This window comes from Dermacentor albipictus, chromosome 8 (assembly GCF_038994185.2).
Source record: "Dermacentor albipictus isolate Rhodes 1998 colony chromosome 8, USDA_Dalb.pri_finalv2, whole genome shotgun sequence".
NCBI classification, from domain to species: Eukaryota; Metazoa; Arthropoda; class Arachnida; order Ixodida; family Ixodidae; genus Dermacentor; species Dermacentor albipictus.
In genome coordinates, this window is record NC_091828.1 from 114,744,393 (window position 1) to 114,760,269 (window position 15,877).

Below are 15,877 nucleotides of genomic sequence, written 5' to 3' on the forward strand. Positions count from 1 at the left end.
GCTCGCTGTGTTGGAATGCCAGAAATGCCACTGCCCGTAGATGCCACATTGCAGAAGTATAACAGTGCAGAAGTATAGCAGAAGCACTGCCTGTAGAGTCACATTGCAGAAGCGATAGCTAACACGAGTGATCGACCGAGAATACCGCTCCTGTTTATGTCCACATATACGTTACACATTTTGGACACTGTAACCTACACAGGTCTAAATAGTTTCAGTTATGTGCGGTCAACCTCGAACAGGGAGAAAATTTCAGGAAAGCCCTGTGGTAAAGGTCTTCTAGCCTAGCCCTCTACTCAGCAGGGAGGGATACGCGGTGAGAATAAATTGTACCAGGAGTAGGACGTGAGTGTGAATGCACAAATACAGGCTGGAGCGCCTATTCCCAGTCACAACTTCGCACGACGTGCACACTGACCATCGGGATGTCGTCGTTCTCTCGGCGGCCCACATCGTGCAACGAATCGCAGGGGCTGCTGTAGGTGCGCATTCGCTGCCTCGGGAGACCAAGGGCCTCTGCCAGATGGTGCCGCTCGTACTGGGACATGCCCACGCACAGCTCTTCATGTCCGCGCAGCCGCGTCTTGGCCGCTTGGGCTGCAATTGATAAAGCAATCATGCTTGTGAGATTGCCCAGTGTCACAAAATATGTGCGCAGTATATGAACACGCACGCAACTAGCCCCTTTGCCTCTGTACGATGTGGTCCATTGTTAAAGGGAACACACGAGTGTAGAGCACGTGGGCATATTTCCCTCTCGCAACTACCACATGGCTTTGCCGCAGACGAGTTGGAGTTGGTGGCACTGGCACCCTTCTACACACCTGCGCATTGCACTGAAATAGTTTCGGCAAGCACATACTTCAACTTTTGAGTGCCAAAGTAAGAGCCACAGATTAGAACATTCCCTTTTAACAGTGGACTGCTCTGTGCTGCTCACAAACTATGATAAACCCAAATCAGTGCTTCGAAATGATAACAGCAGTTAGCTGTGCCATGCCTCTTTATAGTAGCTAAGGAAGTACTGAAGGCTGTTCAAGCAGCAACATGAGACACACATGAAGCAGGTGGACATGCAGACTCGGTAACTTCAACAAATTAAGTTGTATGTGTCCAACGCACTCAACACAAAAAATTATTTGCCCACTACTGCGAACCTGTATGCTCATCGAGTTTAGAAGGCCTTTTTACTTCCGAATAAGACCTATGGGCCCCGGGTGCCAGACGACCTAGCTACGCCACTGGCTGTACTCCAGCATCTTTCCATGATGCAACATACATTGCAAACCCACAAACACACCAGGATTTTTAATCAAGCTCTTCAGGGTGCTGTTTTAGTAAGTCCACAGTGAAAGACAAGGATAGCAGATAACGGAGATTAAGTTCTAATGACACGGCAGCCACTGCTGCTGTGACGTACCAAGCAAATTTGTTAAAGCTACTAGGTATTCAGTCAATAACAGCAGTGTGTAAAGGGCTGAATACTGAAGCTTAAACAGTTGTTGCACACAGTTAACGCTTTGGTTTTACAGTTTGTGCAAGAAATCAATTGCATTCAAGAATGCCACTACACAGCATATATAAACTAGCACTTGCTCACTAAGAAATATTGTGAGGCAAAACCTAATGCTGCAGTATAGTGAAGTACAGTGGAAAAGGGTTCCATGCCTTTCACGAAGAAGACTAAGGAATTACTTGACACTTGGAACATTGTCAGACGCTGCAAACAAAACCAAAATGCACTGTAGAGAGTTGCACAGCAAAATGCTGGTGGTAACACGCAATTTGTTACAAGCTTAACCACCAAAAGCACTTACCAAGAACAGATGCTGGTGTGCCGACCAATTTTTCGCTGGGCGCAAGGTCAAATGGGGTGAGGCCAAGGCCCGAACAGACGCAGTTGCAGACGTGCGATCTGAAGAACAGCGCCATCCCACGCACACCGAGGTTGCCATCGCCGTACTCGGAGCCATGTGCAGTGTGGATCTGCGGATCGGTGTAGAGGTCTCCCACTCCCTGGATGTCCACCACGAGTAGCTCGTGACCCGAACGTTCGAATGTGAAGTGGCTGAATGCCTGCAGCAGGTGAAGAATGTATGTGAGTACAGTAACCGAGGGACAAGTAGCACATGCCCACACACAAAACGTTGCACAAAGAAACACAGCCAAACAGATGAATATATATATTTGATAACGTTCATCTTTAAATCTAGGGCCAGGATAACGTAATGGTTCTGTTCTAATCCCTTTCACGCTTTAGTGGTGGTCTGAGCGGCACTCCACTTACGCCATCACCAGGATCAGCTGATTGTGGGCAGTGGACAACGAGTAAAGAAAAAAAAAATAGAATCGAGTATAACAAGTTCTTGCATTATACTGGCCCACAATATTAAGGATTTATGGGCAACTTTAAAATGGCAGCAACATTTGTGGGGTGGCATGCATGCGTAGCATTTCAAATCAAAAACTTCGATTACAATTATTCATTTGGTCTGTGCAGTGATGAAACAAAAACAATCAATGAGTACATCTGAGGGGAAAAAAAAAAAGAAAGAGAAAGGCCTGCCAATTTCAAGTAGCACCTATTTGCTCCCAAAGCATTACATTTCATTGAACATTAATATAAAGTACTGCAGCCTTCTCAAGGTACAGACTTGGAGCATCCTCAGAGAGCTTGCACAGAGAGTGCCAGCAAGAACGGAAAGCCCCCCGATCACCTGTGGAGTGAGCCGCGTGGCCTGGGAGCTGATAAAGCCGGAGTTGGAGTTGTACTTGATGTAACTTCCTTCAATGAAGTGCTCCATGTGATACAGCGGACTGCCTGGCCGCTCCACAAACTCAATGATCGACACCTGGAATATGTCCACCTGCACAACACAGCAGAAGCAGCAGAAGTTCGGATTAATTAATTTGTTATGCTATGCAAGTGTCGGAACTTGAGCTTGCCTGCTCATCTGCAAAACAGTAAACTTCTGAATGCGTGTTTGGACAATGCAAAGTACTTTTATTTATTTATGCAAATGTACATGTTCATTTTCTGTAGCTCCCCGACTATCTTTTGTAGCTCCCTATCTGACCATCTTCTGTGGCTTCCTGGAATCCTGTGCCAAACTTTGCGTACTTGCTCCCGGACATCAGTGTTTTTCAGCAAAGTTTCTTTAGCCACAACCATGGTTCAGATTAGGGAAGCACTATCTGGCCGCAGAATATTAGCTCACCCACCACTTCCCTCTATCTGTGGTACCGCACGGGGTTCGTTAGGCCATGTATACAAGGTGTTTCTGCAAAGACGAAGGAATTAAAAAAAAATAGCCTGTAGCAGACAGCAAATTCTAGTCCTTGAGCTGGTCTACTTGAAGCGCACATTACTTGCATGAGAAATTGAAATGCATAATTGACTAATTAACAACAATTAACAAATTAAATTCTTAGTTAATTCCCTTGCAGCAAACGCAGCAATTTATAAATTGTAGCCAGTAAGGCAAATTCATTTGAAAATAATTCTGCAGATGACACTGTTTCCGACATATCCACCATCAAACTTGTGGTAAAAAGCATTGTTGTTCCACTTACATTTTCAACAAAATGCTGTTTTATGTACTGAGGCACGAAAGGAACTGGACCGCCAATATATTTCTTCACAAATTTCAGGTATTCATAACGCGAAACTAGTGTCACCCTGAAAATTTTTTCCAAGTGGATCAGCCTTGCGAACTCTCTGGCTAGAATTTGTAAATTTCAACATTTGCTGCAAGGCAATCAGTTAAAAACTGAATTAGCGAATTTTTTATTAACTACTCGGTTACGCAATTCGATTCCCTGTGTAAATAATGTAAGCCTGTTTGAGCAATCCAGCTCAAGGATTAGACCTTATTTTGTTGTAGCCCAAGCTGAACAAGGACAGCAGAAAGGCACATCTGACACACACAGCGCTAACTTTTAACAACAGATTTATTTCCCGTTCTCGGCGCTATATATACACTCTCGCAATGTCATACAGCACGTGTAAAATTTCGGTAAAAATGACCAAAAAATTTACTGGGAACCACACGTAAGCAGTTTTTTTACTCACATATTCACAGACATGTACACGTTCAGCGTGAAGAATAGATAATTGAGCTCTTTTGAGGGTAATGAAATGGAAGGTGTACTGATGCATGCATCGCCGAATGTTGATATGTGTCTAGCTTTTATTATTTTTTTTGTTCATTTTTACCGCAATTTTACATGTGCTGTATGGCGTTGCGAGGGTGTATATATAGCAACGAGAACCGGAAATAAATCTGTTGTTGAAAGTTAGCGCTGTGTGTGTCAGATGCGCCTTTCTGTTGTCCTTGACCAGCTCACGCTACAACAAAATAAGATATGCCATCCCAACAAGCCCCTATACCCTCATCAAGGATTACAATTCCGCTATCTGGGACAGGTTATCTTTAAAAATTGGTTAAAGCTTTCACGTGTACACCCATTATAAAACCAGTGTGAATTCAAATGCAAACCATTTTGAAATTACTCCAGTGCGTTTCCATTCTCACCTGCATTTGAAACAGTGGCTTAGTTCACACTCCTAAAATGCACAGAGCACTTGCACAGAACTGGCTGCAGAGCGTTTACACATCACATTTCAACGGAATTCTGCATAACAGGTGTTAAATATGCTAATAATCGCTTCTCAGTGTGTAGCATCACTGGTAACCATTTGGTGCGTGTTGCAATAATACACGGACTCTTTAAGCTCTCCCATGTTAGAACTTGCACAAGGAAATATACCTGCCTCTATGGACTTCATTATATGACAGTGCTCCAGACATGGCTGAGTACAAGCTACTTCTTTACGAAGTATTTTGTAAGAGAAGTTGCAGCCCACACAAGCTGTTAATGTGAGCAGCAACATGCCGATTCTACTGAGCCATCTGGCATGCAAATTATTGCTAGCTCCACATGCTAATTTGAGTGGGACAATTCCTAGCTCAAACCAGAGCAGCGAAACCCAAGTAAAGAGTGTGCCACTCTGACTCATTGAATTTGGGCTGCATTCTCGACCAGTCAATTTGCAAGATTCAACCTTTGGCGTGTACCACTTAAAGCAACTAATGGAAAAAAACACGACCAACCAAACTCATTGGTGGGCTCACTATTTTCACATTGCATAGTTGCTGACTGTATCAAATCAGTACAACAAGTGCCAGAAGTGCTGCAGCACTGACGAATGCACTCTGCTACAGTGACCGGCCACTGGAGTGGATGTCGCATCATCCTGTCAACTTGTCACGCAAAGTGGTGAATCATGCCCACACTTTAAAATTCATGCTCACGACCGTCAAAACTTGCATCTCGCAGAACGACTACGACAGTGTTAAAGTCTCCCACCTTCTTGGGGGGATTGTGGCGGTTGAACTCTTCGGCCCAGAGCTTGGCGTCCATCTGCAGCCTGACGTCGTCAAAGTAGGTGGTACGGTCCACGGGTTCCAGGTAACGCTTGGCTACGTAGTTGAATGCGTGCGCCCAGTTCTGGGCTGGCGCAAAGCTGGACAACTTCTTCCTGTTTGTGTGGAATCGCAAATGCATGAGCTGCCCCGCTCTTACAAACAGCGCTGCAGACTTATAAGTAGGCCTATGAATATAGTATGGTCAGGTGTTAAAGAGAGCATACCAGTTTGCATTCTGCTATAAATAATGCCAAGACAGGAAATAAAGACCCACAGGGTAACTTCTCATGCATAAATGTTAGTCCGTTACATTAATATGAGCCCCTTCTTTCCAATATAGGTGAAGAAAAATAACAGGTTGGCCTTATTATCAGAGAGGCGTTCCCTTCAACTGATGACTGTACTGTACAGCGGTACTGTCAACACACTGCCTGCACCTGGTTACACAGCCACCACAAAGCCAAATGAACTACTCACATTCTGAAGCATTCTCGCATGGCTCCCCGTCCAAAGGGCTGGAAGTGCGCAGCAAATGCCAAACACCAACGGTCAGTGAGCGCAGGACCATGGCTTGGGCACTGACTAAATGTGTATTCCCCTTTTAACAATTGGTGATTAATTACTTTAATTATCTTTTGGTAATTATCAGCATTTTTTTATGATGCAAGAGCTCATAAAAGCGTGCATTCTGCTACTAAACGTAAGCTAAAGGGACGCTAAAGAGAACCACTACGTCAGTTTACATAGCTAAATTATTCTTCCAAAACTATTTTCATTAATTTAGTAAAAAGAGATTGATTACCAAAAGACAAAGCAAGGCAATTTGATTAACTATACACCAAAACCACAGCCTTGGAACGTCAGAGTGGCATCACTTATTTCAAAGTAGTTTACGGTACTTAAGCTGTTTTGACAAAGTACAATTTCAAAACTTGGTAGGTCAAGGCATTAGATACTTTAGAACAGGACTGACCAAACTGCAGATCCTCACAGATCCAAGTGCACGCAGCTTGCGACTTTTTGGCATCTGTAACCCCCCTCCCCCATATTTCTGCCTCTTCCATTATCGGACCAGCTTCCGTTATATTCTAGAACTTCAAGGTGCAAATTGCTGCATGAGTGGCATTCACGGTGACCACTAGCTTTGTTGGATTAAATATTTTAAAGTTTGCCACACCCCTTTTTTTACTGTGACTCTTGACTAAAATGATTCTTTTTCATATGGCTCTTTGCATAAGCCTGTACGGCACCTCTGCCTTAAAATGTAATGTAGTTTTTATTTACCAATAAACAGTTAAGTAAACACGAGCAGATGGCATCAAATTTCATTGACGTCCCACCGAGCTCGTGCGGAAACTTCAAGGCGGTCATTACCACTAGTCTTCTGTCTTTGTGTCTTTTCTGGCTTATGAAGCCTTCTGTCACAATGAGAGTGGCGTTCATAGTACGGCAGAAGCGTAAACTGCTAATACTGTTTAACTTACTCTTCTGTGAAGTGACCCTTTAAGGTCCCTTCTGTTCCTCCTGACTTCAGTAACTTCGTGGTGTTGCATGACGACTAAATATCGAGCCCGTAGGCTTACTTCTCTAGAGCATTAAATATTCTTCTTCTATGACCAGGGTGCAAGGTGGTCCACTCACATCGGGGGCCATCTTGACCAGAGCCTCATCCTCCAGCCAGGCCTTGTTGAGGGCGTTGTAGCGATAGCGGCGCACGCGCTCCGCCTTGAACCGCTCCAGATGGAACATGGCCCAGGGGTCCTCCATGTGCAGAACTTGCCGGGCCGCACGCTTCCACTTCAGGGCTGCCAGCTGCGATGGGCTCAAGGGCCGCGGAACCTCTGCGCATTTGCGCACGTGGTGTAGCGTACGTCACATACCAATGTGTAGAAGCACACCTTTGTTTTCATCATTACTACAACCGAAGTATAAAGCACACACAAAAACTTTGAAGGCAGGCCGGCAAGTACCTAAGAAATGGTGGGAAAGGATGTCGCACAGGAGTGAAGACGGAAACAGAAAAACGATGAATTGAATGTGAAGAGGCTGATCCCTCTTTTAGAGTAAATGGTGACAACATGAAAGTGAAACTTCTATTACAAGAAGTGTCGGCAACGATAGCAAGCACACGAGGCCTGTGCTGCTGTGCGGCGTAAACACCTCGGATGCTACCAGGCACCATAGGTATAACCGACACGACGGTAAGTGCGTATGTGGCAATACTCCATCACATCACCGGTGGCATTGCGAGCACTTATGAACAAGTGCAAAGGTGAGCACACACACGAAAACGGCATGAGCTGTGGTGTTGCCACCGAGCGGTGATGGTTGCGAGGAATTACGTACGAAGAAGTGCCACAGACACCATCACTGCTAAAAACGTTTAACAGAGTGAATAAAAGTTTATTCACTCAACAGAGTGAATAAAAGTTTATTCACTCACTCACTCACCATCACCGCTAACAGAGTCAGACCACAAGACACTTCCAAGCCCTACCATCTTTACTGCCGTTGTAGGTATCCTAGGTAACGGCCATGTTTTCTACGGTATTACTCGGTGATAAAAGAAAAGATAACCTAAATGTCCTCACTGCAGCAATTTTTTTTACACACTGTCAGGAGCCCAATTTCTTTAACAAAGCAAACATTTCTATGCCTACTTTCCTAACCACTAGGTAGGCACAAAACAGCAAGCTATTGCCATGTCGCAGATTTGTGTGATGATGATTGTGTGACAAACACAAGATATTTTTCGTGTAGAATGGCATAAAACACTTTCATGCTAAGAAAACAGGGAATCAAGGAAGGAACACTCCACATCTTTTCTTTCCACATTCCTTCCTGAAATGCACACACGAAAAAAAATTAAATTATGGGGTTTTATATGCCACAACCACTTTCTGATTATGAGGCACGCCGTAGTGGAGGACTCCGGAAATTTTGACCACCTGGGGTTCTTTAACGTGCACCTAAATCTAAGTACACGGGTGTTTTCGCATTTCGCCTCCATCGAAATGTGGCCGCCGTGGCCGGGATTCGACCCCGCGACCTCGTGCTCAGCAGCCCAACACCATAGCCACTGAGCAACCACGGCGGCTCTGAAATGCACACAAGCTTTATAAAGTACTTTGTAGTATTATGGTGGAGAACTACTATAGATTTTCATGTAGAATACTGCATGAAGTACTACGGAGCATTGCATTCCTTTGTGACCTGTGTATAAGCTTCATGCAGCACTTTAAATTTATATTGCCTATGAGCTTCACAAAGTACTCGGCAGTTTAAACACATTGCGGCAAAATTGTAGAGTACTGCATAAAGTACTCCAAGTACTACAGAGCATACAGCATTGAGTGACAGGAAGTACATGGAGTTGACTTAACTTCATCCTTCTGGCTTCAAACGGCTTTATGACTTTGGAAATCGATAATTTTCTACAAGATACTGCAATATAAATGTAATGACTACAAATGTGTGCAGAGACTGATCTCCTATGAACTATAAAGAAAATTTAGAAAGATAAAGCATAACATAAATGTCGCAAGAATGCCATAAGCCACAAGCATGAAAATGAAACAAATCCATGTACTAACCATCATTGCCATGGTAGCTGAATGATTGTAATGCCACAGTTACCTCAAAGCAATTTTGTAGAAAACTCTATGCTGCACAGAGTACTTAACGAGGCTCATATGCATCTCATATGAGCTCATATGAACTTTCATATGCATTCTGGAGTACTTCACACCGAACGCTACATAAAACTCATGTATGCATTTAAAAAAGGAATGACATTAAGAAGAAAGAAACGAAAAAAAGAAAGAAAGAGAGGAACGGCTACTTAAGATGTCACCCTTTTTCCATCACCAGCAAAGAGAAAAGGAATGCCACAACAAAGAGTGGTCTTTTTTAACAAGTCACAATAGGGCTGCAAGAGACTAAACAAGACAGCTGCTTCATCACTGAATATATGAACAGCAATGAAAGTGAAAATGTGTTTGAAACCCATGCATTCACCACTGAATGGTTGAATGCATTAGCATGATTGTATAAAGGCCACATGAACAGCCAACAGGCAAAACACACACACAATGTAACACACCTTATGGACAATAAAGCTTATAGCATGTTGAAACTCGCATATGCATGGCTAAAGTTGTGCAATAGCCACAGAAGACCAAAAGACAAATGGACACAATAACTGGCTGGCAAGGCAAGATCGATGGCACATGGAAGAATGCATATTGTCACAAGAAAGTTTAGAGGGAAGCCTGATATTAGACCAAAGATATTTATAAATCATTGTTCTTTGACTTAAGGCATTGAAAACTTGTAGATATGTGTATTCCTTAATTATATGTACTTATTTCAAACATGAGACTCACTTCTGTTTATCTCATTTGTTTCCAATTTTACACTCGCTTCCTTTATTTAATTTTCTAGAAAGGTTCGTGAAAAATCAGTTCCTCAGATTTCGCTAAACAGGGTATCAATGGCTTCTGCATGCATCAAGGAATCCAACAAGACCCAACTTCTAAGACTTCTGGAAGAACACTCTTCTGAGTGTCGACTTCTCTCTCTGGCTGCACTTGCCATAAGTGATATACAAATACAAAAGCTTCAAAACATACTTCAGAAATATTTATGTCCACAACAAAACTACAATTCCTGTGATTCCTGAATTCCTGTAAATAGGCATTTGAGCATGCATGTAAACACTGTCCCTTTTTTTTCCTGTACAGCTCTTGCCATTCGAGTTTTCCATTAATAGATTAAGAAAAATTCAGGTGTTGTTTTTTATGCTGTTCACAATCTTATGAATTGGCACAGTCGCACTGGTAGCACTTCCATCAAAGTATATCCCATTCTTTTCTTTCTTTCATTAAAATATAAGCAGATCTTTCCTTTTTCTATTTTTCACTGTTGCAAAATGTTTTTAGTTTCTACTGTTGGTTTAGTGCAATTTGTTTGCTACAATAGGCTTGATTTCAGTGCTGGGACTGCAAGACTATGTCTCTACCTTAACGGATCTGCATATATTTGCAAGTGTTGCTGTATGATATTGTGACAAGCTCAGACTGGATATTTTCAATTTTCTCCATCATGAATGCCTAAAAAGAGAAATCCTATGTACAGGGAACACATCAACAATGTTCTAACATACATATTTGTCTTCTGAAAAAAAAAAAGAAGTGTCTATACGATAGCAACCAGCACTTGTGCTATCCCTTTTTGCCAGCCACCGTACCCACACTCTGGTCAACAAGATCTTAATTCTGCAGCAAATTTTTGGCACGGATAGAGAAGAGCAGGTGATAGATAGATTCAGCAGCTGAGACACACAAAAGCAGATGACAGTACACAGAATGTGCAACTGGCCCAACAGCAGAAAAGAAAAGACGGCGCTGACTCACCTTCAAGCTTCTTGCGAGGGCTGCGGACAGGGTCGCTGACGACCTTCTTGCGCTTGAGACCCATGGCCACCGAGAAAATTGCCGAGGAAGCACCCGGTCCATCGGCCTCACCACGCCCGCCGTCATCACATTCGCGCAGAGCGTTGGGGTTGCTCCGGATGTCCTCGATGCTCAGCGGGCGCAATTCCAGATCTGCATGCTCTTCCGCCATCGCCTCCGTCGCTCCTCCCGAGCTCGCTAGTGTTGGTACTTCGCTCCTCCGGACACGATGCCTGCTCAGATCTCAACTACGACGACGGCAGTGGCACTGACGTGGGCATTTGAAGCATTGTCTGCTGCGCTGGACCAGAGGAGGGGAGGGCACACCAGGGGTTCTGCAAAAACAAACTGAATGGCTTTGTCCGGGGTGGTAACAAAACCGATCTGGTCTTTAGACGAGGTTTACAGCGGTACCCCCATTGGAGGATGACATAGCGTGAAACAGGCAAAAGTATGAGCCAGAAATAGCCAAACATTTATTGAGCCTAGAACAGGTTCAAGTTATGACGTGCCGAGCATGACTGCTGTTACCTATCACCACAGGACTACAGCTAGACATTCATCCTTCACTCGCAGGTATTTATTTATTTGAAACGGAATCCACCTCACAATGGATGCAGACATTACAGCGATCAGCATCGAAGCAATGCAGCGACACACAGTATCGCCAACGCAGCAACGTGCCAACAGCCGAGCTCATCTCTCACACTTCCCACTGCTCCCGCTGCGCTACGTAGTGCTGCCACCGTGAAGTCCGCGTGTGGTGTGGGTTTGATTTCACCAAGCTCCGGATAAATTTTAAAGGATCTTCTTGGTCGAAGATTAGCACAGCGGCACATACCCAGTTACTCAAGTTGGCGTCAAAAAGGTTCAATCTCAAGACACAACATGCTTGACCTTGCAGACAGTGCAACAGCACACTGAGAGGTGCTTGGTGAATTTGTTGTTGCCAAGGGATATGGCTCATACCCACTACCAAGAAATTGGCCTTGCCAGAGCATATCAGAGCACAATTTATGGGACGACTATGTCCCATAACTTCTTTCTTGATGGTCCTCTAGAAGATGCATGCATTCATTTTTATAAGTAGGCTGTTACTATGTGACTAACATGCTAAGCCTTTTTAAGTGCTAGCTTAAACAAGTTTATTCCACTTCTTTCAGACATGCCTCCGTTGCCTAGTGGTTAGAGCATCAAGCTTCTGTGCTGGGGCCCAGAGCTCGAAACCGACCCCGGACTTTCTTTCTTTATTTATTTTATTTATTTCTAGTGAAAACTAGTGACATCTAGTGTCCCAAGTTGGCTATACATTGACAAACAGCAAAGTGGAGGGAAGTTCTAAAGAAAACTATCACCTTTAAAAAGAAAATCCTTCAAAATTTCTGGTGCTGGGTATAATCGAACCCACATTGTATTTATTAAGGAACCAGCCAGGTGTGGACTTCGTGGTGCCGTCCCTAGATGGCGCCACGAAGCCCAGAGGGATTCATGAGAGGAGCTGTGCTGCAGTACGTACTTCACATATGACTCGTTTTTGCGATGGCAATACAGTGGGTGGTGCTGCATTGTTTCAGTGCTATCAGCAGCGATGTCAACAGTCACGACGAGATGTTTTATGGCAGAATTTTTATGTAGGCAAATACACTAAACATGGAAGTAGCACTGAGGATACTTGGTCTCTAAACATATTAAAGGAAGAGTATAGTTATCTTCAGCATGTTTGCTCGCATAACACTGAATAAAAGAATTGACACAGCGAGGCCCCAGATTCTCCCAAACTACTTTATGGCCCCAAGCTGGCACCATCGGGCTTTTGTGTGTATTGACTATTGTGGTTGTGTATTGACTATTGACAATAGGTTCAAAACAAAAAATGCGCACAAGACACCTTAGGAAATCCAGTCAGCAGTGTGCAGTGGTGCGACTTATTGCCTCCTGAGCCGGTGAAGAAGACGGCGGCTCACGTGCAGGGCGAGATATAGAACGTGCTACCGTGCTCCACCTGAGCGGCGCCGCTCCAGGGATCCCCTGGCACCATGACTGGCTGGCACAAATAAACTGTGGCTATGGCGGCTACCTCTTCGCGCCACCTCCCACAAGTGCATCAGGTTCTTAAGAAACCTGGAACAAGTTTCTACTAGAGAGTAACTTTAAATTTTAAGGAAAAATGCGGATTTGATTAGGTTTGCTGCAATTAGTAAAAAAAGTTAAAATCTTGCAACAGCAGGAGGCTGACTTTCATTCAAGCCATAAATTTAATAAGTAAGCTGTATAATCATGTCCCAAATTTGTACACTTCACATGCTCCAACAGATGCAGTTTCACAGAAGTGCGATATTTGTTTTTGGTGCAGAGTTACAGATTTGTAAACTTTGTGTGTTGTCCTTTTTTTCTTTAAACTTACCGATTTCGTGCAATTTTTGTAAGAAATTTGAAGTCCTAAGTGAAAAACCTGCTGCCTACGGTCAATAGAATTCAGCTTCGACTCATAAATGCAACACATTTCATTAAAATCAGTTGAGCAGTTGTCAATTCAGAGCATTTATGCGCTTTACGCACATCTGAATAAGGAATACGGGGTTGACTTGGCAGCAATGCTTGCTTTTAAGCCTAAACGTGAGCGACCTGCTTCAAAGATAACTCATACGTGTCAGCAAACTTTCTAGATTTAAAAGCATACATTTCATTAACCTCATCGCATTTATTCTGTAAACGTGTGCCTTCTGTAGTGGCCGGACAGTGGTTTTCCATTAAATTTACAAGTCCTGTCAAAACAGCATGCTTCGAAGCCCCGCGTAAAGTGACAAACATGCCGTCAAATTGCATTGCATCCTCATGCTGACAGACTTGGTCAAGAACTATAAACGCTGTTCATTCTCAGGGTTGCGATCAAGTATGGCTGAATAAACTAAACTAAGCTGAAAGTAGCTCAATTAGGATAGTTTCCAATATTCCAGCTACACGGCTGTGACCCTTCAAATGAGCTATGGGCTCAATCAAAAGAAAAAAGAACCATAGAGAAGGGGGGGGGGGGGGGGGACCATAAAATAGGATCACTAAACACTTACAGAGAATGGTTTGTAAGTACGGTTCATTCTCAGGATTTATATTATTTACATTTGGGGGCAAAAATCGGGTGTTATAATTAAAGAGAAAAAAAAAAAAAAAACGGAGAGAAATTGGGGTTCTTGCTGTCTGGCAGCCCAAATTACAGGTTTTCCTGGTAACTTTCACAAATGATTAGTATATGCGATGGTCGCTTTTTCAACACAAATGTATATAAGCAAGCAAAATCATTCACAAGAACATCTCATGACACAGAAAGCAGCTGAGAAGTCACGTGATGAACTCATTTATAGAAGTTGTCATTGGCAGGCATTTTTCATGCTTTGAAAATAAATCACATAAACAAAAACAACAAATAGAAGCATGTTTGGCGATCCCCTTTTTTACTTTGTACTCCGCACTTTGCTTAACAAATAAAAACAGTACAGTATACACACGGGCAAGCTTTGGAATAGGTGAGACGCTTTTCCTTCCCTTACAAGCCCTTGTTGATGTACATTAGCATATGAATTTAAAAAATTTCTGTGTCCATCCTAGACCTGTCAAGTCTTTCATCTCTGTCTGTTGTCATCCTGTACTGTTTTAACGCTTTATGCTTGTGCCAAATCCTCTTGCAATAAAATTAGTGGAATACGAACTAGGCCAATGTGATACCCTTCCTTGAACTTAACATAGTTGAGTAAACATCCTCTCAATGTCACAGCTACAATTTTCAATTCAGAGCGAACGTGAGCATTGTGTTCCCTTCCAAGCGCATCAATACCTTTTACATGTGCCTAACATGCGGTAAATGTGATGTGATGGGCCGCCGTCATATCCACGCAAACCCGCCAACTAAAGAAGCAAAATGATTTTGTCCACTCAGGGCTAGCAGGCGATGAATATATCACATTTCCCAGTTTTCACTCGAGTTGTTAGGTTAAAAAGGAAGCCCATATCACTCACATACAAATATTATCACCAATATATTTTGACCACTGGCTCACAAAAGGTGGCCAACGTTCATTACTTTTCTGATGCTTGCATTCATCATTATTCTTTACTAAAACGGCAAACCTCGGGAAGAAATCAGGCATAACTCTATTTTAATAAAACCTGTCTGGGGTGCAAAATAATGAATTAAAGGGTTTTAACCAAAAACAAAGGACACTACTTACAATATGCCAAACATGTCCAACCAGCTTGTGATTTTGCTTCTCGTTGTCACAGCCCTATATCTCCATGATTACGTTTAGCACTTCACTGACTATAAGAGTTTATTATCTCTTGCATTTACTGATTTCTTGTATAATCCATTTTATGTTTCATGAAATATTTTCTGTATCAACAGTATTCCAGAGCTCTACTGTAGTATTCTGGTATTCTACTGATGAGCTGTTAATAAACCCCTGGCCCACCACCTTCTCAGATAATCCAAATAAAAAAGCAATTAAAAAGTTAATGTAATTCTATGAGCTTGCATTCAATGCAAGCTTCAATAGAACCTTTTATAATGTAATTGTCTCCTACAGACTGCATGCAACAAAAACTACAACTATGGAAACCGTTCAACCAAATTTTAATAGTTGTCTCCTCCTCCTCATCATCATCAGCCTATTTCATGTCCACTGCAGGATGAAGGCCTCTTCCTGTGATCTCCAATTACACCTGTCCTACATCAACCGATTCCAACTAGCACCCAAATATTTCCTAATTTTATTGTACCACCTAGACTTCTGCCTTCCTCTACTGCGCTTCCCTTCTCTTGGCACCCATTCTGTAGCCTTAATGGTCCAATGGTTATCTAACCTGCACATTACATGACATGCCCAGCGTCATATTTTTTTTTCTCTTAATGTCCATAAAATTATCTGCTATACCCGTTTGCTCTCTATCTCCTATCCTATTGTCTCCTATCCCTACACAAAAACTAGTATTAGTGTAACAACC

General features: G+C 43.0%; 2 protein-coding genes across 4 annotated transcripts in view; both read right to left on the reverse strand.

Moving 5' to 3' along the window:
* The window catches only part of Tsen54 (tRNA splicing endonuclease subunit 54), a 55,491-nt gene that overhangs the window by 14,772 nt on the left and 24,842 nt on the right, over window positions 1-15,877 (reverse strand). The window lies entirely within an intron of this gene.
* The window catches only part of LOC135920113 (eukaryotic elongation factor 2 kinase-like), a 36,055-nt gene that overhangs the window by 14,772 nt on the left and 5,406 nt on the right, over window positions 1-15,877 (reverse strand). For all 3 annotated transcript variants that reach the window (XM_065454180.1, XM_065454181.1, XM_065454182.2), the window contains 7 exons: window positions 10,844-11,217; window positions 7,071-7,270; window positions 5,907-5,944; window positions 5,371-5,542; window positions 2,718-2,867; window positions 1,818-2,076; window positions 419-597 (listed from right to left, as the gene is read on the reverse strand). In XM_065454180.1, the coding sequence (XP_065310252.1) occupies window positions 419-597; window positions 1,818-2,076; window positions 2,718-2,867; window positions 5,371-5,542; window positions 5,907-5,944; window positions 7,071-7,270; window positions 10,844-11,054 (1,209 nt within the window). In that variant the 5' untranslated portion in view covers window positions 11,055-11,217. The remainder of the gene's footprint in view (window positions 1-418; window positions 598-1,817; window positions 2,077-2,717; window positions 2,868-5,370; window positions 5,543-5,906; window positions 5,945-7,070; window positions 7,271-10,843; window positions 11,218-15,877) is intronic.